Source organism: Scylla paramamosain, chromosome 43 (assembly GCF_035594125.1).
Source record: "Scylla paramamosain isolate STU-SP2022 chromosome 43, ASM3559412v1, whole genome shotgun sequence".
NCBI lineage: Eukaryota > Metazoa > Arthropoda > Malacostraca > Decapoda > Portunidae > Scylla > Scylla paramamosain.
The window spans coordinates 652592-680339 of NC_087193.1; the positions used below are offsets into that span (position 1 = coordinate 652592).

The 27748-nt window shown below is 37.9% G+C and overlaps 1 protein-coding gene across 1 annotated transcript in view; it reads right to left on the reverse strand.

The window, feature by feature from the left end:
• The window catches only part of LOC135093699 (targeting protein for Xklp2-like), an 81543-nt gene that overhangs the window by 35292 nt on the left and 18503 nt on the right, over nt 1-27748 (reverse strand). The window contains exons 3-7 of the mRNA XM_063993212.1: nt 17649-18058; nt 16398-16486; nt 15466-15823; nt 10395-10557; nt 6049-6202 (exon numbers count right to left, since the gene is read on the reverse strand). Of these exons, the coding sequence (XP_063849282.1) occupies nt 6049-6202; nt 10395-10557; nt 15466-15823; nt 16398-16486; nt 17649-18058 (1174 nt within the window). The remainder of the gene's footprint in view (nt 1-6048; nt 6203-10394; nt 10558-15465; nt 15824-16397; nt 16487-17648; nt 18059-27748) is intronic.

Here is a 27748-nt window from a genome sequence, read left to right on the forward strand (position 1 = left end):
TTTCCAGTTCAGATTATAAGTAAAGGACAGACCAAGGATGTCCAGTGTAGAAGAAGGGGACAGTTGAGTGTCACTGAGGAAGAGGGGATAGTTGTCTGGAAGGTTGTGTCAAGTTGATACATGGAGGAATTGAGTTTTTGAGGCATTGAACAATACCAAGTTTTCTCTACCCCAATCAGAAATTTTAGAAAGATCAGAAGTCAAGTGTTCTGTGGCTTCCCTGCGTGAAATGTTAACCTCCTGAAGGGTTGGACGTCTATGAAAAGATGTGGAAAAGTGCAGAGTGGTATCATCAGTGTAGGAGTAGGAGTGGATAGGACAAGAAGTTTGGTTTAGAAGATCATTAATGAATAATAAGAAGAGAGTGAGTGACAGGACAGAACCCTGAGGAACACCACTGTTAATAGATTTAGGAGAAGAACAGTGACTGTCTAACACAGCAGCAATAGAACGGTCAGAAAGGAAACTTGAGATGAAGTTATAGAGAGAAGGATAGAAGCTGTGGGAGGGTGATTTGGAAATCAAAGCTTTGTGCCAGACTCTATCAAAAGCTTTTGATATGTCCAAGGCAACAGCAAAAGTTTCACCAAAATCTCTAAAAGAGGATGACCAAGACTCAGTAAGGAAAGCCAGAAGATCACCAGTAGAGGTATATATATATATATATATATATATATATATATATATATATATATATATATATATATATATATATATATATATATATATATATATATATATATATATATATATATATAATTGTGCATCTAATGCAGCTGTAGTACAGGGCCCATATTAACAAAGTTTCAGAATTTGTGCTTATTTGTGCTTATTTCTTAGGCAGTCTTAAAGTTGTGCTAAGACAAACTCTTAGGGCCTATTTCACAGTCGCTTCTTGTCGTGATTGTTACCAATGAGTGGTGATGTCCAATGTCCACTACCAACAAATCTAATTTCACAGAAGTTTTTCGCAGCGTTGTTTTGCTCCTTACCAGAAACTGGAACCTGTGGTAATGCTTGCTTGAGAGCTGCTGGGCCTCCCCAATGGAGCTTATTAATGCATTTATTTCTTATTCTTCTGTACTTGTATTACTTCTTGAATAGTACATTAAAATCATTTAACAATACATTTTGTACACTGTAACAGTAATATGATTAAATTTAAGAAGAATCTGGATGAAAACTTCACTACCTGTCTCCCTTATTTCATCTGCTACGCCTCCTTGGTTAAAAACTGTAGTAGTCCTCACATACACACTGGGTGTATGGAATATGTCACCTAAAAGAAATATTAGATAATATTGAAATAACATTACTATTGCCATCAGAGGGCTAGGGTTGCTTCCATTTGGCTTAGGTTTAGATTTATTCAGTTCATTAATTTAATTTCATTGGGTTGATCATGATTAAAAAAAAAAACACCATATTTCTGTTCAGAAATAAATAATCACTGTCCTAAAATTAGAAGGCTAGGGCTATTTCCATAAAATCCAAAATATTTCAATCTAGCACTGTATGTGTACAGCATTGAGGAATAGAGAAATAAATTGTTTATTATGTGCCAGGCTGGCACATGCAGAGTTTGGCGAATGTTAGACAAATATTCAAAGAGAAGAATTTAAATCACAAAATGTAACCATGTTTGAAGTGGATGGATATAGCGTGTTGAAGGCTCCAATGATGAATTTCAATCTTCCATGCCTTTCTTTCTAGAATTTAGTGATGGTGTGGCCACTTCTTTTGCCATGAATTGCCTCATTTTGTCTCATAAGGGAACTCTGGCATACCAACATTACCGAATCAGAAGTATTCATTTTGTTATGATCGTTACCAATTTGGGGATCACCAAAACCACGAAAATGACTGTGAAATCAGATTGAGGTGTTGATAATGCCTGTTACCAGTTTGGTAAGGCTCTTGCTTGGGAATATTACCAAGCAACTGTGAAATTGACCCTGAAGCCCCAGTAGCAAATGTTGAAAGAGCAAAACAGTAAAATCTTATATTTCTCAGTTTTGAGTTAATAGTGCAACCTTTTTAAATTTTTTGGGATGTGTATTTTTTCTCAGTGTTTACATCCTTGAGCCAGTATTGCCCCGCCACTCCCACTAAGCAGCACCTTTCCTGTCCTATTTCTTTGGTATGGAGATGATGACCCCTATGTCCAAAAAGACCAACAGAGGAAGCCCAGATGGACTGATGGTTCGACTTTCCTACCTTATCTAGTCAACATTATGAGGAAAGATGGAGCCTGAAGGGCTTCACTCATTCAGCGACACAAAAAAGATTGCATGGGGGTCTATTAATAAGAAAGTAAATGAAGTAAATGAGACATGCCAACAGCAGGACACATGAAGGTCCAAGGTCATCATGGCTGCAGAGCTGCATTTCCAATTGGCTAAATAACAATATAATTATTACTTTAATTACTAGCATCAGTGCATCACTCCTTCCTGTGGGGCTCTTCAAGGCATCTCTTCTGTAGGTTTAGTCTATATATGTTCAACAGTTCAGTCACTCAGGGGCTGATAATTCTTTAGGTAGTAGGCTCAGGCTCAACGGTGGGCCATCTATGTTTGGTTAACTTTGTCTTAGCAGAACTCTTAAAATGAAGCAGACTCTGGACCTGTCTTAAATTTAAGACCTAAACTCAGCACAATTTGGGAAGTACAACTCAAAGCTTAAGAGTTGAGCTGAGTCAAACCTCTCTACTGAAGAATCTTTGTTAATACAGCTCCAGATGCCTAGGCCTGTCAGCCTTGGCCTATAGGTGTAGTTGAAGCAATAGTATACCAAGCACAAATATTGTTACTACTACTACTACTAATAATAATAATTACTAACAACAATAATAATAATAATAATAATAATAATAATAATAATAATAATAATAATAATAATAGAGAGAGAGAGAGAGAGAGAGAGAGAGAGAGAGAGAGAGAGAGAGAGAGAGAGAGAGAGAGAGAGAGAGAGAGAGAGAGAGAGAGAGAGAGAGAGAGAGAGAGAGAGATAATAAAAATAATGAAAATAATAATGAAAATAATAATGAAAAAATAATGTAAATAATAAAAGATGAAAATGATTGCAAGGAGTTACAAAAGGATATTGACAAGATACATGCATGAACCCAAGGAAACTAGAATTTAATGACAGAAAATGCCACGTGTTGGAAATAGGAAAAAGTAAAAAGACGTTCATGGAGGTACAAAATGGGAGGAGAAATAATTATAAGGTAATGAAGAAAAGATTTGGGAATAATGATTCAGGACACACTATCACCTGAAACATACATAAACAGGATATTTGGCTCTACATAAAGCTTAAGAAAAAATCAATGTGGCATTTAACTGTTAAGATAAAGAAATGATGAAGAAAATTATAACAAGCATGATACGTCTTAATTTGGAATATGCAGCAATAGTCTGGGCTCTATGCAGAAAAAAGGTATATGGAAACCGGAAAGAATACAGAGGATAGCGACAAAGATGGTACCAGAATTGAAAGACTTGAGTTATGAAGAAAGACTTGAAGAGATGGGTTTACCAACACTACAAGAGAGAAGAGAAAAAGACTGATAACAATGTACAAATTAGTAAACAATTTAGAAAGAACAGAAAGAAATTACTTGGTACCACAGATGGAGGAGGGAGGAAGACAGATGAGAGACATGGGAAGAAAGTCAAGATTGGATGTTCAAGCGATATCAAGAAATGCAGCTTCCTGTATAGAACTACTGAAATCTGGAATGATTTGAAGGAAGAGGTGGTTGTGGCAAACAGAACAGTGTACACATGTTTAAAAAGAAACTGGATTAATAAGGTTATGGAGACAGGACAAAATGAGCTTTAGCTCATGCCCTGTACAATACAACTAGGTATTTTTGACTACCGCTTTGGACCCTTTTATGGGACTGGCATTTCAGTGGGCATTTTTTTTTTATTGGATTTTTGTTGCCCTTGGCCAGTGTCCCTCCTACATAAAAAAAAAAAAAAATTGAGACAAAGGAAAAATTAATGGGGAACTCGACATTGGTGATAATAAATATGATTCATGGATGAAAAATAGAAGTGACAAGGAAGGCAGGGGAATGATCATTATGACTAAAAAGTGTGTTAAAGTGGAGAGGGTAATAAAAAGTGAAGACAAGTCTGAAACTCCACAAGTGATAATTAAAAGTGGAAATGGAAGAAATAATGAATTATGTTCAAGTGTATGTGCCACCTGTGACCAATGCTTCGAAAAAAGAGCAAGAGATGTAGGTAGATGTGCTAAACAGTCTTAAAAAGACAGTGATGGAAAGTAGTGATATCATTATTGTTGGTGATTTTCATTAAGGAAATAAATTAGGAGACATTGACAACTACTGGAAGTGAAAACTCATGGAGTAATAGACTGTTAAACTGGGCGGTGGAAAACTTACTGATTCAATGGGTAGATTGAGATACAAGATTTAGTGGAAGAGATAAACCATCAAGACTTGATTTAGTGTTTACAAAGAACATGGAAATTACTGAAACCATACACTATGATAACCCTCTAGGTAAAAGTGATCATGTGTTGATGGAATTTAAATTGAAAAGTGAAAATGTAATCATAGATGAAAATTATAAGATGAAAAGATTTAAATATAGTAAAGCTGATTTTGAAAACTTAAGAAAAAATTTTTTTGCTTTGGACTAGAAAGACTTTGAAGACACAGAAGATGTTTGGGAAAAATGGCATGAATTTATAAGGATATATAATTCTGCTGTGGAGAAATTTGTACCTAGAGGAGGAGCAAGATGTAGAAAGGGTAAGGAATGGTTCAATACAAAATGCAGAGGCTAGAAATTGTAAGCTAAATGCTTGGAATAGATGGAAGAAGAGGAAAACTGAGAGTAGATGGGAGGAATATATTGATGCTATAAGTACGATGAGATAATAAGAATGGAGAGAAGAAACTATGAAAGAGATATAATAGATAAGTGTATAAATGAACCCAAACTGTTCTTTAGACATATTAATGGGAAGATGAAGAAGAAGGAAGATGTATCAAGATTGAAAGTTGAAGGAAAAATCTATGAGGATGCACAGGACATAGCAGAGATTATGAACAATAGTTTCAGATCAGTACTTACTGTGGAAGGGGAGTTTGATGCTGGAAAGGATAAACTGGTGAGGAATATAGTAAGTACAGTCCCAGTCAGTTATGAGGAAATACTTAAGATGATGGAAGAACCTGATGTAAATAAAGCATCTGGTCCAGATGGAATATCAAGCTGGATATTGAAGGAATGTAGAGAACAACTGGCTGATAAAATTCAGTCTAGTGGTGACATCACTCTCACAGGGAAGAGAACCGAAAGATTGGAAGAGAGCAAATATTACACCAATATTCAAAGGAAAACCCACTAAATTATAGACCAGTGTTATAGGAAAACTATGCAAAAAGAACAATAAAGGAAAGATGGATGGAACATTTGGAAAGAGATCAAGTTTTGGTATATCGTTAATTTGGATTTAGGAGGGGAAGATCATGCTCCATGAACTTATTGTCCTTCTGTAAACCACAACTAGGTAAACACACACACACACACAATATATATATATATATATATATATATATATATATATATATATATATATATATATATATATATATATATATATATATATATATATATATATATATATATATATATATATATATATATATATATATATATATATATATATATATATATATATATATTGTATACATTGCAATATAAGATTATCATTTCTAAAAAATAAATACATTCCATAGCTGAAAATTCATGAATAAGTCAAGGAATAATTTTTCATCTTTTCTATTTAATGCATTTTTAATAGTTTTGAGATTTTAGTTCATAAATACATACACTGCTTCTATAAAATGAGACAAAAGATAAAAATTTTTTATACATAACTGAAAATTCACAAATCAAATATGTGCAAACAGCATTTCACCTAAAGAAAATAAATTAATAAAGAAATACAATTATCAGATGCACACATCTCTCTCCAAGAGGCAAAAGTTGCCACACTCACTTCTGAGCCTCCTCAAATGCTTTGATCTCCATCTGCTGCTGTGAGAGACAGTTCACTGTTCGAGTGCGACTCCTGGTGGTGAGCTGTGGCGTGTGGGGAACAGTGATGCCCAAAGTGTTAGACTTGATCCTCTTGGTATCATCATGTACTTCACCTGCAGCAACAATAAAGGTAATGAAGACATTCAGCACACCAACTCAACTGATAGTTCAATGCAAACATGATGCTGTCTTTCTATAGTCCATATTCTGAAATGCTTTGCTCTCTCACCACAATGATTTTCCAAGGCTACAGAGATTAGCTAAGTTCTCAAGAGTGTTTCTCCTATTGGTAATGTAGAAATCCTGTTTATTTGTCACCACAATCACAGAAACAACTTTAAAAACTCCGTATCACTTCAAATAGAGCCTTTGAAAGTAGTGAGTTGCAGCACAGAAGTATTTCAGAGTATGGGCCTGTCTCCCACAATGTTAATTTTTTTCCCACACTACAGATGTCACAAGGGAGAACACTAGTGTACCATAACACACAACACATTTACAACCACCCATTTTCTAATCAAGTCATGCAGCATCCAAGAAAGAGAAACAAAGGCATGCAACTGAATGAGAAATACAGCAATGCAAAATAACGTCAGCCTGCCCTCTAGACAATTCTCTTCCTTCACACAAAACTACATGCACCTAATAACACACATACCCTTCACTCAAAATTCAAAATTATCATGGCAACTCCTACACCAGCCTCAGAGTCCCCATCTGGGAAAGGGGACCACAAATGTCCACAGGTTGGACTGCTCTTCTGGCATCAACCCTAACTGTCTTGACACCCCACTCAACTTTTTCTTCATTAACTTCTGCAACATTTGTGGTCTTAGATCTAATTTTCAATACGTAGAACACCACCTCTCCTCTACTAAACCTCATCTTCTTTTCCTCACTGAAACTCAGGTGTCTGAGGCAACTGATAGGAGCTCCTTTTCTGTTCCATTCTACTTTCTCTATCCTCATTTTCAATCCAAAGCTGAATGTCACATTTATGTGCACAACGACTTAACCTGCTCTTATGCCTATGCTCTTGAATCTTCCGAGTTTTCCACCATCTGGCTATGACTACAGAGTCACTCTCAAACTAAATTTATCTGTGCTGTATACCTACCACCACCTGTTTTGGCTTTCCTCTCCCTTCACTGACCATTCTGGTGAACTAGCCTTCAACTTTGCTATCCTCACGACCTAGAGCAATTGGTGCAACACCCTACTCATTTACCTGACCGTCTTGGAGATACGCCCAACATTCTTGACCTTTTCCTAACCTCTAATCTTTCTGCTGATGCTGTTACCTTCTCTTCTCCGTTGGGCTCTTCTGAACTCAATCTCATATCTGTATCTTGCCCTATTGCTCCAATCCCTCCTCAGGATCCCCATAAACAGAGGTGCCTCTAGCATTTAGCCTCTGCTAGTTAAGGGGACCTGAGGAGGTATTTTGCTGATTTTCCTTGGACTACTGCTTCTGTGTCAGAGACCCATCTCTGTGTGCCAACTGCATAACAGAGGTAATAGTATCTGGCATCGAGGCGTACATTGCTCACTTTTTCTTAACCTAAACCTTCGAAACCTTGGTTTAACACAGCCTGTTCTTGTGCTATACATGATAGAGAGGTGGCCCAGAAAAGGTACTTGAGCCTTCCATCACCAGAATCTCATGCACTTTATATTTCTGCTCCAAATCATGCCAAGTCTGTTCTCTAACTAGTCAAAACTCCTTCATTAATAGTGTCAAAATCTTTCAAGATCTAACTCCCCTCGTGACTTCTGGCATCTAGCCAAAAATATCTCCAGTAACTTTGCTTCTTCTTTCCCTCCTTTATTTCAACCAGATGGCACCACTGCTATCATATATATCTCTAAAGCTGAACTCTTTTCTCAAACCTTTGCTAAAAACTCTACCTTGGGCTATTCAGGGCTTGTTCCTCCCTCTCATCCACCCTCTAACTACTACTGCTAAATTCTTCACAATGATGCTTTCCATGCCCTCACTGGCCTAAACCCTCGGAAGGCTAATGAACTTGATGAGGTCCCTTCTATTGTTCTCCAAAACTGTGCATCCATGCTTGCACCTTGCCTAGTCAAACTCTTTCACCTCTGTCTGTCAACATCTACCTTTCCTTCTTGCTGGAAGTTTGCTTACATTCAGCAATTTCCTAAAAAGGGTGACTTTTCTAATCCTTCAAACTATCATCCTATTGCTTAAATTTCCTGCCTATCTAAAGTTTTTGAATCTATCCTCAACAGGAAGGTTCTTAAACATCTATTAGTTCACAATCTTCTATCTGAGCATCAATATGGGTTCCATCAAGGCTGTTCTACTGGTGATCTAGCTTTCCTTACTGAGTCTTACTCATCCTCTTTTAGAGATTTTGGTGAAACTTTTGCTGTTGCTTTAGACATATCAAAAGCTTTTGACAGAGTCTGGCACACAGCTTTGATTTCCAAACAATCCTCCTATGGCTTCTATCCTTCTCTCTGTAACTTCATCTCAAGTTTCCTTTCTGACCATTCTATTGCTGCTGTGGTGGATGGTCACTGTTCTTCTCTTCAATCTATTAACAGTGGTGTTCCTCAGGATTCTGTCCTGTCACTCACTCTCTTCCTGTTATTCATCAATGATCTTCTAAACCAAAATTCTTGTCCTATCCACTCCTACGCTGATGATACCACCCTGCACTTTTCCACATCTTTTCCGACGTCCAACCCTTCTGAAAGTAAACAATTCATGCAGGGAAGCCACAGAACACCTGACTTCTGATCTCTCTAAAATTTCTGATTGGAGTAGAGCAAACTTAGTATTGTTCAGTGCCTCAAAAACTTAATTCCTCCATCTATCAACTCGACACAACCTTCCAGACAGCTTTCCCCTCTTCTTCAAAGACACTCAGCTGTCCTCTTCTCCTACACTGAACATCTGCAGTCTGTCCTTTTCTTATAATCTAAACTGGAAACTGCACATCTCATCTCTAGTTAAAACAGCTTCTATGAAGTTAGGCATTCTGAGACATCTCTGCCAGTTTTTCTCACCCCCTCAGCTGCTAACTCTGTACAAGGGCTTTATCCGTCCATATATGGAGTATGCTTCACATGTCTGGGGTGGTTCCACTCATACCACTCTTTTAGACAGGGTGGAATTAAAAGCTTTTCATCTCATCAGCTCCTCTTCTCTAACTGACTGTTCAGCCTCTTTCTCATCGCCACAATGTTGCATCTCTAGCTATCTTCTACTGCTATTTTCATGCTAATTGCCCTTCCAATCTTGCTAATTGCATGCCTCCCCTCCTCCCACGGCCTCACTGCACCAGACTTTCTTCTTTCTCTCATCCCTATTCTGTCCACCTCTCTAATGCAAGAGTTAACCATTATTCTCAATCATTTATCCATTTCTCTGTTAAGTTCTAGAACTCCCTGCCTGGTTCTGTACTTCCACCTTCCTATGACCTGAATTCCTTCAATAGGGAGGTTTCAAGACATTTATCCTTCAGTTTTTGACTACCACTTTATTTTACTGGATTTCTGTTGCCCTTAGCAAGTGTCCTTCCTACATGGGAGAGAGAGAAAAAAAAAAAGGTCCATTAAGGCTGCATACAACTTTCATCCTAAGTGCTCCTCTATGATCTATTATTTCAACAGCAAAAATCTGATCTTTTTCCCTCATAGATTTTCTTTCTTCCTCACTAAGCTTCCTTAGTCACTTCTGCCAGTCTTTCAGTCACAGCTCCCATACTTTTCCTGGCACACGAAGGAAACTGATCTCCCTATAATTATTACACTCAACTGTCACCTTTAAACAAGGATATTCCATCAATGCCAGCAGCTTTACCACACTAAATTTATTTAGCTTGCCTACAGCTGTCTCTGCATCCTCCCTACTAATACCTCAGCAAAACACTCCTCCATCTTCTTGCATACCCATATTATACATCATTGCTTCCCTTAGTGACTCAGTGTTATATTAAAGAATGTAATGTTAGCTGATGTGAGACTGACATGTCACAGATAAACCAAGAAAAAGGTGGTATTAGACTATTCATCTGCTACAAAGAATGAGTGTGAAAAACAACCAAATCCTTATATTAGATACAAAGACTACCACAACCTTCTACTACAATGAATCTTGTTTTATTCTTACAGGAAAGGTTAATAATGTCTCCAGTGTCCTCTTTCTTCCCGTGTCCTATAACTATGAAAGCAAGAGCTTTACTGCTCACTCCCATTATAGCCTGTGATATTCTTCTTTATTCCAATGTCCCTTTCCCTGTCAGAACACTCTTTCAAAAAGCCAACTCCACTCACTTCCAGCTCTCTTGGTCCTAAACCTCTGAGGTGTTTTGGTGTGGAACCTGAGATTCAGCTCGGCAACAGAAACAAACTTGCTTGGCTCCTCTGCATTCCTTCTCCTGGACTCGGTAAGGTTGAACGGTTGAGGAACTGTTCGGCTCACTCCTGTATCCTTATTCTGGGAAGGACAGGAGGCTATGATCACAAGGTTGATACTCTCTGTCATGAAAACTGGTGGATCTGAATGAACAACTACAATGGAAAAGTCTCTCTATATGAACTCTAACTTATGCTATTGCATAAGGGAGGGAGGTGTATGAGTTGAACATGCAATGTATAGGCTTACACAATGACTTTTGCAGCCAAATACAAATCTATCAAAAACTGGGATTTCTTTTATAAATGGAGAGTAAAATGCAAAATAAAAAAAATATGAGAGAGAGAGAGAGAGAGAGAGAGAGAGAGAGAGAGAGAGAGAGAAATTGTTACTCCATTGTTATGTTTGTTCATAGAATAGTGTCTCCAGTGTTAGTTTTGTCTTGCAACAGTGCACAATGTGGAGCATTCACTATAGATGGTTTGATATATATAGATGGTTTGATGTTGAGCCTCTTGGAACTTAGACTACCTGTATCAGTCTGAACAATTATATATATATATATATATATATATATATATATATATATATATATATATATATATATATATATATATATATATATATATATATATATATATATATATATATATATATATATATATATATATATATATATATATATATATATATATATATATATATATATGTAATATAATATAATACAATATATATAAATATATATATATATATATATATATATATATATATATATATATATATATATATATATATATATATATATATATATATAATTTCATATATCCATTCTGCATGCAGTGTGTTCATATATTCATCCCACATGTGCCCATGGCCAGCCAATCTGCTCTAACTTTAACCTCTCTCCTTCTCTCCCTCTCAAGGGAATTCACACCTTTCTTTCCCTACAGTCCTTAGGGAAAACGCCTGCACTTCTGAGTCTTCCTCCCTGGTCATTGGCCAAAATAACAACCACAATCATTGGTCAATTCATCCCATTTCCTGGCATCTCATTGGTCATTTTTCATCCCAGAAGTTGCATCTCTGATTCACTTCTCTCACATAAACAGAGCCCGCATGCACAGCTAGAGCCCAGTCTGAGAGAGTCCAGTCTCAGAGAGTCCAGTCTGAGAGAGTCCAAGAAAGTCAGTGCTGTCTTGAGAGTCAGTTCAGTTCATCATCAGTTCACAAGCAGTCCAGCTCATATCAATTCAGAGGGAGAGTGTACGATCAGTCATCATGTCTGTAATCAACTGTGTCTCATGTCACGTGTGTACATTCTCTCCATTATTAAATCAAGAAGAACTCTTACAAATTGTGTCTTTTATTCGCACATATCAACATCAACTTATTACCCATTACCTCCACGCTACCAACAATACCAAGCTCATTACCCAGTCCTCCACACTACCACAACATTAAGCTCCTCATCTGATCCAGCAGTGGCAAGCATCATCTCAACCAAGGTGGCAAATATCTCATATATCTAACACAGTGTGATCTACATCAATCAAAGCAGCAAAATCTTATCAACACAGTGATACAAATAAACTAGAAACAGTGGTGGCAACAGGTGGCCAAGACACTCACTCTCATTCACATCAAAACAGGGGTGAGAACATACCTAAACAACAATAAACTAGTCTTGGTATGTTTAACAGAAACCAGACTAAAAGAGGAAATAAAGATGAGATTTGCAAAGGAAGGATATAGCACAAGGAGGAGAGACAGAAAAAGAAAGGGAGGAAGACAAGTGATATTGGTAAAAGAGGATATTGTTGTTGAGGAAGTGGAATATGGTAATGGAATGACAGAAACTTTGAATGTTGTGATTAAGATCAAAAGTGAAAAAAGGAAACTTATTCTGATGTACATACCACCATAATACTAATGCATGGGAGACCAAGATATAAAATTATGCAACTAGAAACAAGAAGCAGCATAGAGGAAATGATAAGGAAAAGTAACAAAGTGCTCTTAGTAGGCAACTTCAACACTAAAAGAATTAACTGGGAGATGGAAGTGAAAGAAAATGTTATGTCATGGAGCAAAGAACTTATGCATACCATGAAGGTAAACACAATGAGACATTGAGTGAATGAACCTGCAAGATGCTGAGAAGAACCATTACAGTTAGACTTAGTGTTTACGAATAACCCAGAAAGGAGACCAAGTATATACTGTCTGAGTTCAATGAGAAGAAATGATCATGTGACAATAGAAATAATACTACAGGAGGAAACAGTGCTGCAAAGGAATGGAGAATTTAGAAATGGGAAACAGAACAATGCTAAGGCAAACTTTGCAGACTTTAATACATTTTATGGAAAAATTAACTGAAAAGAGCTATTTGAAGGTAAAGTAATGCAAGAAAAATATGAAATATTTTTGAGCAAGTATAGAGAAGGGGTGCAACAGTTTGTGCCAAGTTATAAAGTGAAAACTGGGAAACATGAATGGTATAATGCCATGTGGGTAGAAGCAAAAAAGAAAAGGATAGGGCATGGAAGAAAATTAAGAGAAAACTTAACAGAAATAACAGGAAATACAGAAAGGCAAGGAATGAATATGGTATAACAAGAAGAAAAATCTTGAAAGTTACATAATAAGAAAATGCAAGGAAGAGCCCAAACTCTTCTACACATATGTAAATTGAAAAATGAAACACTGGGATGACATAAAAAAGTTAGAAAGTGAAGGAAGAATTTATGAAACTACTGAGATGAGTGAATTAATGAATGAGTTTTCAGTCTGTGTTTACAGAAGGAAACCAATTTTGTGGCACCAAAAGTGGTATCACAGAATGAGGGAATACAGGAGATACAAGCAGAGACAAGAAGTCAAGAAACTGCTGGAAGAGCTGAATGTTAGAAAAGCTATGGGACCAGATCAAGTAAATGGATGGATATTAAAAGAATGTATAGAGCAAATGGAGGAACCCATATGGGATATAATCAACAGCTTAATGAAAGAAGGAAAAGTACAAAGGGAATGGAAAAAAAAGCTAACGTAGTCCCAATATACAAAGGGGGAAATAAAATGGAACCATTAAATTACAGACCAGTGTCACTAACAAGTATTGTAAGTAACCTCTGTGAAATAGTAAGTAGATAGGTACAATATTTAGAAGATGAAAAGATAATTACAGAAAAGCAATTTGGATTCAGTAAAGGGAGATCCTGTGTCACAAATCTACTGAGCTTTTATACAAGAGTAATAGATGGAGTCCAAGAGAGGGACAGATGGGTTGATGCGGTATGCCTGGATCTCAAAAAAGCATTTGGTAAGGTTCCCCACAAAAGTCTTATGTGAAAGTTAGAGAATGAAGGAGGAGTAAAGGGAGCAACTTTGAGATGATGGAGGATTAGTTACAAGGGAGGGAAATGAGAACAGTAATCAGAGACACTAATTCAGGTTGGTGCAAAGTGACAAGTGGGATACCACAATGATCTGTGTTGGCAACTTTTAAGTTTCAAATATGTGTAAATGATATCAAAGAAGATTTAAGTAGTTATATAAACTTTCTTGCTGATGATGTAAAAATAATGAAAATAATAAAGGATGAAAATGACTGCAAGGAGTTACAAAAGGATACTGACAAGATACATATATGGAGCCAAAGATGGAAACTACAACTTAATACCAGAAAATACCAAGTGTTAGAAATAGGATAAATCAGAAATGGAGCCAAAGATGGAAACTACAACTTAATACCAGAAAATACCAAGTGTTAGAAATAGGATAAATCAGAAAGAGACCTTCATGGAATTACAAAATGGAAGGAGTAATAAAAACAAAAAGTAATAAAAAAAAAAGATTTGGGAGTAATGATCCAGAACACACTATCACCTGAAAGGCACATAAACAGAATATTTGACTCTACATACAACTTGTTGAAAACCATTTGGATGGTGTTTAACTATCTAAATAAAGAAATTATGAAGAAATTTATAACAAGCATGATATAACAAATTGGAATATACAGTAATTTGGGCTCCACATAGAAAAAAAGATACATGGAAACTGGAAAGAATACAGAGGATAGTGACAAAGATGGTACCAGAATTGAAAGACTTAGCTATGAAGAAAGACTTGAAGAGATGGGATTATTAACACTACAAGAGAGAGAAGAAAAAGAGGAGACCTGGCAATAATATACAAATTTGTAAACAATATAAAAAGAATAGACAGAAATGACTTGGTACCACAGATGGAGGGAGAGAGTAGAAACAAGGGACATGGAAAAAATAAAGAAGAGTGGATGTTTGAGCGACATCAAGAAATACAGCTTCCCATATCAAACTATTGAAATCTGGAATGATTTGTAGGAAAAGGTGGTTGTGGCAAACAGTGTACACATGTACATATGGTTATGGAGACAGGACAAAATGAGCTTTGGCTCATGCCCTGTACAATACAACTAGGTAAATACAATTAGGTAAACACACACACACACACACACACACACACACACACACACACACACACACACACACACACACACACACACACACACACACACATTTTGTTGATCATTCATATTTATATAACTTGTATATTCCGTTGATCATCTGTAAAAGAAACAAGAGGCTGAAACCTGTCCCTTGCTGTGTATCATGAACTTTAGCAAAAATAATCATGTCCTGCAAAAGCTTCAGCTGTTTGGACCTAGATGCATTACCATCACTTGTAAGTAACCAAATGTAAATTGCTTAACAGCCAAATAAATGTAATTAATCAGTCAATCTAATGCTTGAGGCCCAATACGAGAGAAACATTAATATCAGCCAAAGCTATCTATCTATACATAAACCAAGCTGGCAATCAATGCCCACAAAGTGTGGCCCAAACAAACCACCACACACTCATACACACACCATTCACACTCTTAGCCCCCATTGGTCCCTGGTCTGAAAGACAATTCTACTACACCTCTACACCACTACGTACCAAAGAGGTTGTACTGGACCGAAGTGACCTTGTGAAGTCCACATATTCCTGCTCCTCCCCTTGGGATGGACCTTTGCCCTTGACACGGGCATCTGTGGCAAAGTGGAACTCCTGAGGCCTGGTGGGTCCTAAGTGAGGCCTGGTTGAGGCAGGGGCAGGAGCCTCAGCTGCAGCAGGTGCACCAGAGCCCCGCAGTCTACTATCAGTGGCAAAGTGGAATTCTTCAGGCTTAGTGAGCTTCAATGGCTTGCTGGAAGGTGCATCACTACTGGACTTGTGACTGAAGGTTGCAATGGCCTGCAGATCAGCTTTATCCTGCTCACTGAGTCCCATCACTCCCGACACCCGCCGCACACCTCTGCTGAGGAACAATCCACTGTACTCCACCATTCAAAAACACTGTAAAACATTCATTACAGGATCTTATCTGTACTAGGGCTTTATCCATCCATGTATGGAGTATGTATCACTTAAATTGGTGATGTTGCACTCATATAGCTCTTTTGAACTGGATGGAATCAAAAGTATTTTGTCAACTTCTCTTTACTAGCATCTTATCTTCAACCTCTCTTTCCACAAGCTTGTAACTCTTGCTATCTTCTATTACTATTTTCATACTAATAGCTCTTATGACTTCTAAAAGAGAGTGCTGCATGTTTCTTCACAATGCATTGTGGACAAAATAAAATCTAGTAAGAAATTTCATGTAATTTTGTAAGCCTAGCTTAAATTTGTAGTCAGACATGTTTTAAAATATATTTCTTATTGTTTCGTCAAATCAATGTTTATTTTCATCCTCAGATTGGAAACTCAGTGCAAAACAATGAATAATGTTCAGACAAGCAAAACACAAAATTTTAAGTCAGCCAGCTAGTTCTGTATGTTTTCAGCTTCACAAGAGCAGTGGAGACAGCCAAGGATGAAACACTCACCGTTTCCTTGCACCTGTCTTGGGGTTCTGCTGCTGTCCAGTGCCAGGTTTCCCAAAAGACTTTCTTGCTGCTCTATTTCGCCGCAGTGCCTGCAAAAGCCAGTAACACCTCATCTCAGGAGTAAATACAACAGGATAGAGAAAATATCAAAGCTCTTCTCTACCTCGTTTGTTTTCAGAGCATAATGTTCACTATTTCAAGCTTGTGGCAAGCACATATATGAATACACTACTCCCTCCTCCAACCAAGCAAATCAAGCTCCATGGATAGTGAAGCCATGGCTGACAAAGTTAATATCATATAGAGAAATCTGATATATCAAGGTTCTTATTGTGTCTGTTGTAGCAAATTTCTTGACACATAAACATAACTTACATGTCTTATTGTAATGTTCTTTTAAGCATTGAGGACAGAAATGACCTCTGGTCTTCATCTATATATATCCACAATACAAGCTCTCAGACATGAAGTTGTTACAAGAGACCCTAACTTTACTACTTCTTGTCACATCACAGGAAGAGGTGCCCAATACTCTACTAGTTACCTTTCTACAACATGCAGGTATTGCAAACCTGTTAAAAGAAATTTACTGAACATCTTGGGTGTACTTGCACGCCAGGAAGCACAGAGACGACTGATGTAGACTATGGCCATGCATGTGTCCTGCACTGAGCGAGTCACTTGATATACGAATCAATCACAAACAGGTCCTGTCCGCTGAGTGGGCACTGACTAGTGAAGGCAGTTACACACTGGCACCATACAGACATCACTAAATATATCCCCAATGGTTTATATTTTTTTTGATAACATAATAAGTTAGATAGGATGATGTCTATATTACAATATCATAATAACTAATAATATGTTGTGCATATATACTAATATTAAAAATATGAAATTAAATGAAAACTCAAGTGTGTTAGCTTATCTCTTTTTCACAGAACCCCTAAGGGCCTTTTGTGGAATCCTGGTTGAGAAACAGTCCCAGAGCAATGATCATTATTGTAGTTATCATGCCTATGATAACCACAACAGATTGTAGGCAAGTTATTTAGGACAAGTCACAAACATAAATTCTAAGAAAAAAATAATAATAATAATGCACTGCATTACCTAGCTACCAGCCAGCATATTTTAGTGCAGCTGCACCTCACAGCACCATTCTTCCTCTACAATGCAGCAATAACCTGAATGCAACATTCACCCCTCACCCTTCACCCCTCCAAACAGACATTAGACCAGACATACCTTAGCAATGGCTGCTAGGCGTGGTGACTGCCTGACCCCCACTGTGTCCAGACCTGACATGGCTTGACTAATTCTCTTTGGCACGCTCCTTGGTGCAGGAAGTGACACAGCAGCAGGTGGACTGGCTACCTCTGGGACAGGTGTTTTGGGAGATGGCTCAAGAACAGCTGGAGTTTTGAAGGAAGAAGGACTTGTTGTCTTGGGAACAGCTGGTGTCTTTGGGGAAGGATGACTTACTCTCTCAGAAACAGTTGGCGTCTTAAAAGGACAATCTGCTGATCTAGGAACATGTGGTGTCTTTGGGGAAGGATGACTTGCTGCTTCAGAAACAACTACTGATGTTTTAAGGACAAGCTGACCTGTTGCCTTAAAATCTGCAGTTGTCTTCTGGGGCATCTCTGACACAGTATCTGAAAGAAATCAACCATGACTGCCTGCACATCTTAAGTGAGGGCAACACATCACTATGCATACTCGTAAAGGTTAAACAGGGTACAAAACAGTAATCAAAACAAAAGGTATACAGCACTATGTTCATTGCAAGATAACTAATGACATTCTTTAAATTAAGTTTTATATAATGTGTACAGAGTTAAGACACATCTAATTAGTTCCAGCACTGGCATCTACATGTCAAATCTGGTCTTGAAACACAAGTCAAAAGTCTGAGATACAAGCAGCCAAGGACAGTTATCTGAGGTGCAAGTGTGGTGTGAGCCTGGCACCTGGAGTTGCTGGCCAGAACATATGGTAAGGATAGTGTAAGAGTGAGAGTAGAGTGAGCCAGGCACCTGGAGTGACTGGCCAGAACAGTTGGTAAGTACAGTGTAAGAGTTGGATGCATACTGTTCATACACTATTAAGCATCTTTATTGAGGAGAAAATAATAACAAGAACTGAGTCACTCAATTTCATTGATAATTTCTTTGAGGGCAAAGCCTAATGACTTCTGAAATCTTGAGTGATAATCCTGCTCTGCAATATACATTTATGAGAATATATAACTCAGGGTTTTTAAAACTCAACCCACTGGGTTTTATTTTTTATTTCATTTAATTTTGTTCATTCTTCTATCATATTTAAATAAGTTTAAATAAGCAATTGAAAAGTAATTGAGTGAAACAAAAGGTTTTAAGTATTATCTGAAAGACAGACATTTGTTTAGGTCATGTTGATACAGGTTGGTCCGGTTGGACAAAGGCTGTGTTAACTTGTAATGTACAGGAAATAAACAGGTCAGGCTTGACTACTTTTACATTTGTGTGTATATATACAGATGGCTTCCTGCTTGATGAAGCAGTCTTCTTACCCTTATTTTTAGCTAAAGCCACATGTCAACTCAAGGGATTTTAATAGGTAAATGTCATAGGGCAGAAGTCATGACGTGTCAATTAAGCCACACCTTTCTCAACCTCACTCATTGTCTGTCTCCCCATCCCCACTCTCTCCTTGTTTCTACATTTCTTATATCCCCTCCTTAACTCCTCCATCTAGGGCCCCCTTCTCTCTCTCTCTCTCTCTCTCTCTCTCTCTCTCTCTCTCTCTCTCTCTCTCTCTCTCTCTCTCTCTCTCTCTCTCTTTTTTTTATATAGGATGGACACCAGCTAAGAGCAACAGATATCCAATGGGGAGAGAGAGAGAGAGAGAGAGAGAGAGAGAGAGAGAGAGAGAGAGAGAGAGAGAGAGAGAGAGAGAGAGAGAGAGAGAGAGAGAGAGAGAGAGAGAGAGAGAGAGAGAGAGAGAGAGAGAGAGAGAGAGAGAGAGAGAGAGCCCACTGAGATGCTGATCCCCAAATAGGGTCCAGAGTGATAATAAAAAATTGAAGGATAAGTCTCTTGAAACCTCTCTCTTGAAGGAATTCAAGTCATAGGAAGGTGAAAATGCAGAAGCAGGCAGGGAGTTCCAGAGTTTACCAGAGAAAGGGATGAATAATTGAGAATCAAGGTTAACTCTTGCATTAGAAAGGTGGACAGAATAGGGGGCGAGAGAAAGAAGAAAGTCTTGTGCATTGAGGCTGCAGGAGGGGAGGAATGCCGTTAGCATGAAAATAGCAGTAGAAGATAACAAGAGATGCAACATTGCAGCAATAAGAAAGAGGCTGAAGACAGTCAGTTAGAGGAAAGGAGTTGATGAGACAAAAGAGCTTTAGATTCCACCCTATCTAAAAGATTGGTATGAGTGGAATCCCCTCAAACATGTAAAGCATACTCCATATATACAGAGTTAGCAGCTGGAGGACAGGGAGTTAGAAAAACTGGCGGAGACATCTCATAATGCCTAATTTCATTGGAGTCGTTTTTCTAAAGATGAGACATGAAGTTTCCAGTTCAGATTATAAGAAAAGGACTGACCAAGGATGTTCAGTGTAGAAGAGGGACAGTTGAGTGCCATTGAAAGAGGGGATGATTGTCTGAAAGGATATGTGTAGTTGATAGATGGAGGAATTGAGTTTTTGAGGCAATGAAGTTTGCGCTGCCCCAATCAAAAATTTTAGAGAGTTCAGAAGTCAGGCATTCTGTGGCTTCCCCGCGTGAAATGTTTACTTCCTGAAGGGTTGGACGTCTATGAAAAGAAGTGGAAAAGTGCAGGGTGGTATCATCAGTGTAGGAGTGGATAGGACAAGAAGTTTGGTTTAGAAGGTCATTAATGACTAATAGGAAGAGAGTGAGTGACAGGACAGAACCCTGAGGAACACCACTGTTAATAGATTTGGAACAGTGACCATCTCTCACAGCACCAATAGAACAATCAGAAAGGAAACTTCAGATGAAGTTACAGAGAGGATAGGAGTAGCAGGAAGGTAATTTGGAAATCAAAGCTTTGTGCCAGACAATATCTAAAGCTTTTGATATGTCTAAGGCAACATAAAAAGTTTCAAAATCTCTAAAAGACGACCAAGACTCAGTAAGGAAAGCCAGAAGATCACCAGTAGAGCGGCCTTGATGGAACCCATACTGGTGATCAGATAGAAGGTTGTGAAGTGATAGATGTTTAAGAATCTTCCTGTTGAGGATAGATTAAAAAACTTTAGATAGACAAGAAATTAAAGCAATAGGACGGTAGTTTGAGGGATTAGAATGGTCACACTTTTTTAGGAACTGGCTGAATGTAGGCAAACTTCCAGCAAGAAGGAAAAGTAGATGTTGAAAGACAGAGTTGAAAGAGTTTGACTAGGCAAGGTACAAACATGGAGGTGCAGTTTCAGAGAACAATAGGAGGGACCCCATCAATTTCATAAGCCTTCCAAGGGTTTAGGCCAGCAAGGGCATGGAAAACATCATTGCGAAGAATTTTAATAGGTAGTATGAACTAGTCAGAGGGTGGAGAAGGGTGAGGAACAAGCCCTGAATAGTCCATGGTAGAGTTTTTACTAAATGTGTGAGTGAAGAGTTCATCTTTAGCAATAAATATGATAGTAGTAGTGCCATCTGATTGAAATAAAGGAGGGAAAGAAGAAGCAAAGTTATTGGAGACATTTTTGGCAAGGTGCCATAAGTCACAAGGGGAGTTCAGTCTTGAAAGATTTTGACACTTTCTTTTCACAAAGTTTTTGGCTAGTTGGAGAACAGACTAGGCATGGTTCAGAGCAGAAATATAAAGCACATGAGATTTTGGTGATAGAAGGCTCAAGTACTTTTTGTGGGCCACCTCTCTATCATATATAGCACAAGAACAGGCTGTGTTAAACCAACCTCACTGGGAGTAATTAACATTTCAGCAGGTGCCTACTGCCTCATTGGAGTTGTGGGGCCTTCTATACTGGGAACAATGATAACTAATCAGTTCAAGATAATAAAATTTAAATTAATAAGTTATACAATTAATTAGTGCCTCAGGTTTACCTTAATTTTTAGTAGAAAACATCCTATTTGAGTAGGTGTTACATTCAATTGTGTGTGTATCACTGGTGTGTGACTACTACCTTATCAAAGACAATTTTCCCTAATCTGTTTACATCCTAAATTTTGTTTTCTACCCCCTCCAAAAAATAAATAAATAAAATAAAATAACTAACTGGCAAAGGGAATTTTACATCCTTCTACTCTTTAAGGACAATAATGTCAATCAGTCTCTCACACAAATTATTAAAGCATATAGGCACAAATATGAACGAAACAATCCAGGGTGTCACGAAAATACCCGTGGAGAACAATGTCAATCAGTTTCTGACGCTGAAATTTGGTGCCTAGTCTTATATACTGGCCGCCATACATCCCAGAAACCAGTCCCCCACATAATTTTACTTCGGCAAATCACGTGTCTGCTAGATGGTGCCGTTCACATGAGATACAATACACTTCGCCACACAGACAGCACTGCGCCTTCTTTGGGCATGATTATGGATGCTTTGACTGAGTTGAGGAAGGACATGGACAAGCTTAAGAAGGAAAATAGGGCTGTGAAGTCACAAGCAGTTCATAACAATGCTCCCCAGTCGGTGTCAAATAATACTTTGGTGCCAGATTCACAGGAATCACAGGCAGGATTTTCTGGATTTAGAACTCCACTGAGAGAGGACAGTGATGAGGAAGAGGAAATCCAGAGGGATGTTCCTCATGATAGTATACTGTTACAAGGTGCTAAGAATTATGGACCCACGGAAACTGTCTCAAAAGAACTTGACAAGGAAATTGCTGCAATGGTGAACCACCTGTTTATTAATGGCATGAGGCAGGAAGATTACAAAGCCATTGTAGAGGATGAGGTGACATTTAGACCAAGTAACTGCCATGCATTAAATCAAGTGGATTGCAACACACAGGTCCTGGATGCGCTGCCTGCAGAGGCAAAGAAGGCAGACTTCCGCTTAAGAGAAGTGGGAAAAGATATTACCAAGGCAGCTACTATTGTTGTTAAATCGCTTACTGTGCTAGACAAGGTGGCACGTGATGAAGAGCACCAAATTATTGCAAATGAGGTGGCCATGCTCAATGGTGCATTGGCATTATTGGGTAATGCCCACTACAGAAATAACTTGACCAGGCGACATATCATAAAGAGGGACATTAATCACAAATATTCTCATTTGTGTGCTGAAAAAGCTCCCATGACGGGTCTATTGTTTGGGGATGACCTGTCACAAGCCACCAGAAATATTGAGGAGGCAGAAAGGCTGAAAACCAAGTTCACTTTTAAGAAGCCTACAGTCCTGCAAGCAGTGGCAGATTTGGTGGAGGTAAACAACGTAACTTTTTTGCCAAGGCCTCCTCCCGTGGATTCCAATCCAGATATCAGCCATATGGTTTTCGCAGGATGCCCTCCAGTGGTGAACACAGGCGCTCCTATCCTGCTCAAGCTTGGACAACAAAAAACGTGAGAGGCCAGGGTCAACACAACCCCCGGCGTTAACCCAGGTGAGAGAACAATTTGAGGCTGGGCAACTTCACAAGTTTATCAATAAATGGCGTGTGATTACAAGTGACCTGTTCATTTTGGATATGGTGGAACATTGTCATCTGAATATAGATGAAGCTAATATCAGATATTTATTTAAAGAGGATATACAGTATGTCTTTAGTGAGGAAGATAAACTGATTATGCATCAGGAGGTTAAAAACTTGTTAGAGATAAAGGCCATCATAGAGACACATGGACAGGATCAACAAATACTTTCACCAATTTTTCTGAGGAAGAATAAGACGGGGGATTATAGGATGGTGTTAAATCTTGAAAAACTGAACAGGCATGTAGAATATACTCATTTTTAAAATGGAAAATTTTGAACAAGCATTACAGTTGCTTAGTCAAGGAGATTATATGGCTTCTATAGACCTTAAGAAAGCCTATTATTCAGTAAAAATTGCAGAGGAACAACAAAAATATCTGTGTTTTAGATGGTTGGATAAGATTTACCAGTTCACAAGTCTACCTAACGGGTTTTCGGATGGTCCTCGTCTATTTACAAAACTTCAGAAGCCAGTTTTCTCTACACTTAGGCATAAAGGCCACAACATCACTAGTTATATTGATGATACGCTACGTGATGTGCCTCGCAAAATCCGAAGCACATTTCAACTAACCTACGGTAAGTCTCATGTACTTCTGTAATTATAAGTCATTATTTTGCAATATCCTTTATAGTTTATCACCCTTCCACATTCATTGTTCTTGAATATTCTTTGCTAATGGTCACACAAACTCCCGGATTCTAGCATTCTATTGATAATTTTTGTATCTAAATATTAACAGAATTTCTCTCAAAATACATAATATCATCAATTTCGGCACATTTCCTCTTAATCTACGATATTTTGTGATTGGGATTTTTCACATGACAGACCCAACAGAACCCGGGAATATGATTATTTTACAGCTGCCTTGTAAACCAAAGGATATTATTGTGCGCATCTTCCTCATTTCCATTTGTCAACATCTAATTTAACAACCTGTAGCTTACAATTTCATTTAATTTTCTTGTTCTAAAGTTTTACTAATGGCAAAAGTATATACAAAATTCTATTTACATAACCAAGAAGAGAATAAATTTATATATATATATATATATATATATATATATATATATATATATATATATATATATATATATATATATATATATATATATATATATATATATATATATATTGGGATTATTATGATTTGGATGGTGTTATCTTCTCTTTTTTCTTCCTATTTGTAATTTTGTCCCATGTTTTTTTTTAGTACAACCCTGATATATATATATATATATATATATATATATATATATATATATATATATATATATATATATATATATATATATATATACAATTATATATATATATATATATATATATATATATATATATATATATATATATATATATATATATATATATATATATATATATATATATATATATATATATATATATATCAGGGTTGTAATAAAAAAAAACAGCCTAAGTGGGTTTTTTGTTAAAAAAGTTTTACATTTGAAAATTTTGTTTTATATGACATTAATAAAGTGTATATATGTCCAAACAGCTCCTTACTTGATGAAGCAGCTTTCCTATCTCTATTTCCAACGAAAGCAACACCTGCCATCTTTTTTCATGGCAGCAGTCATTGGTTTCAGCTGCCTTTGATGTGAATCTTGGACCTGCCTTCCTCTCCTCATTCTCATCCCTATTCCCTTACCTTTCTCCATCCACTATGCTTTTCATATTTCCTTCATATATAAACACACATATATTATGAGAAGGCAGTAGGCACCTGCTGAAATGATAATTACTCCCAGTAAGGTCTAAAGCACTGGATCAGGGGAGTGCTGTGAACCTATCATTAAACCTCATTATCATTAAGCGATTCCTACACCAGCCTTGGAGTCCCCATCTAGAGGACCCCAAATGTCCCCAGGTTGGACTGCTCTTCTAGTATTGACCTTGTTTTGACACCTCTCTCAACTTTTTCTTCATAAACTTCTGCAACATTCACAGTCTTAAATCTAATTTTCAATCTGTAGGACACCATCTCTCCTCTACTAAACTTCAACTTTTTTTCCTCATTGAAATACAGGTGTCTGAGGCAACTGAAAATAGCCCCATTTCTATTCCCTCCTACTTTCTCTATCCTCATTTTCAATCCAAATCTGAATGTTGCACCTATGTTTACGACGACTTAACCTGCTCTCATGCCCACACATTTGCAATGACTTAACCTGCTCTTCCAAGTTTTCCATCCTGGTGAACTAACCATCCTGATGAACTAGCCTTCAACTTTGGTACATATAATAACCTAGAGCAATTGGTGCAACACCCCACTCATATTCCTGACCATCCTGGAGATATGCCCAACATTCTTGACCTTTTCCTAACCTCTAATCCTTCTGCTTATGCTGTTACCCTCTCTTCTCCATTGGGCTCCTCTGATCATGTCTCTATCTTGTCCTTTCACTCCAATCCCTCCTCAGGATCCCCCTAAGCAAAGGTGCCTCTGGTATTTTGCCTCTGCTAGTTCGGAAGGGACCTGAGGTATTTTGCTGATACTCCTTGGAATGACTATTGCTTCCATGTCAGAGAATCATTTCTGTGTGCCAAGTGCATAACAGAGATGATAGTATCTGGCATGGAGGCATACATTCCTCACTCTTTTTCTCAACCTACACCTTCCAAACCTTGGTTTAACAGCCTCTTCTCATGCTGTACATGATAGAGAGGTGGCCCACAAAAGGTACTTGAGCCTTCCATCACCAGAATTTCATGCACTTTATATTTCTGCTGTTTTCCAACTAGCCAAAAACTCCTTCATTAATAGTGTCAAAATCTTTCAGGATCTAACTCCCCTTGAGACTTCTGGCATATAGCCAAAAATATCTCCAATAACTTTGCTTCTTCTTTCCCTCCTATATTTCAACCAGATGGTACCACTGCTATCACACCTATCTCTAAAGCTAAACTCTTCACTCAAACCTTTGTTAAAAACTCTACCCTGGACAATTCAGGGCTTGTTTCTCCCTCTCCTCTACCCTCTGACTATTTCATGCTACCTATAAAAATTCTTCGCAATGATGTTTTCCATGCCCTCACAGGCCTAAACCCTTGGAAGGCTTATGGAACTGGTGGGGTCCCTGCTATTGTTCGAAACTGTGCCTCCATGCTTGCATCTTGCCTTGTAAAACTCTTTCAACTCTACCTTTCCTTCTTGCTGGAAGTTTGCCTACATTCAGCCTGTTCCTAAAAAGGGTTACTGTTCTAATCGCTCAAACTAAAAACCTATTGCTTTAATTTCCTGCCTATCTGAAGTTTTTGAATCTATCCTCAACAGGAATATTCTTAAACATCTATCACTTCACAACCTTCTATCTGATCACCAGTATGGGTTCCGTCAAGGCCGCTCTACTGGTGATCTGGCTTTCCTTACTGAGTCTTAATCATCCTCTTTTAGAGATTTTGGTGAAACTTTTGCTGTTGCCTTGGACATATCAAAAGCTTTTGATAGAGTCTGGCACATAGCTTTGATTTCCAAACTACCCTCCTACGGTTTCTATCCTTCTCTCTGTAACTTCATCTCAAGTTTCCTTTCTGACCGTTCTATTGTTGCTGTGGTAGACAGTCACTGTTCTTCTCCTAAATCTATTAACATTGGTGTTCCTCAGTGTCCTGTTCTGTAAGTCACTCTCTTCCTATTATTCATCAATGATCTAAACTAAACTTCTTGTCCTATCCACTCCTACACTGATGATACCACCCTGCACTTTTCCACATCTTTTCATAGACTTCCAACCTTTCAGGAAGTAAACAGTTCAGGAAGTAAACAGAATGCCCAACTTCTGATCCCTCTAAAATTTCTGATTGGGGCAGAGCAAACTTGGTATTGTTCAATGCCTTAAAAACTCAATTCTTCCATCTATCAACTCGACACAAGCTTCTTCAATGACACTCAACTGTTCCCCTCTTCTACACTGAACATCCTCGGTCTGTCCTTTCCTTATAATCTAAACTGGAAACTTCACATCTCATCTCTAACTAAAACAGCTTCCATGAAGTTAGGCATTCTGAGATGTCTCTGCCAGTTATTCTCCCCCTCCCCCACCACTCTGTACAAGGGCCTTATCCGTCCATGTATGGAATATGCTTCATATGTCTGGGGTAGTTCCACTCATACTGCTCTTCTAGACAGGGTGGAATTAAAAGCTTTTCATCTCATCAACTCCTCTCCTCTAATTGACTGTCTTTAGCCTCTCTCATCGCCACAATGTTGCATTGCCAGTTATCCTCTACCATTATTTTCATGCTAAACGCTTTTCTGATTATGCTAATTGCATGCCTCCCCTCCTCCCGTGGCCTTGCTGCACAAGACTTTCTTCTTTCTCTCACCCTTATTCTGTCCACCTCTCTAATGCAACTGTTAACCAGCATTCTCAATCATTCATCCCTTTCTCTGGTAAACTCTGGAACTCCCTGCCTGCTTCTGTATTTCCACCTTCCTATGACTTCAATTCCTTCAAGAGGGAGATTTCAAGACAATTATCCTTCAATTTTTGACTACTGCTTTGGACCTTGTTCAGAAACCAGCATCTCAGTTGGCCTTTTTTTTTTTTTTGGTCCCTACAAAACAAGGTCAAATATATTTGGCAGAAATCATGGCTGATGGCAGAAAAAATTTAATTACACCTT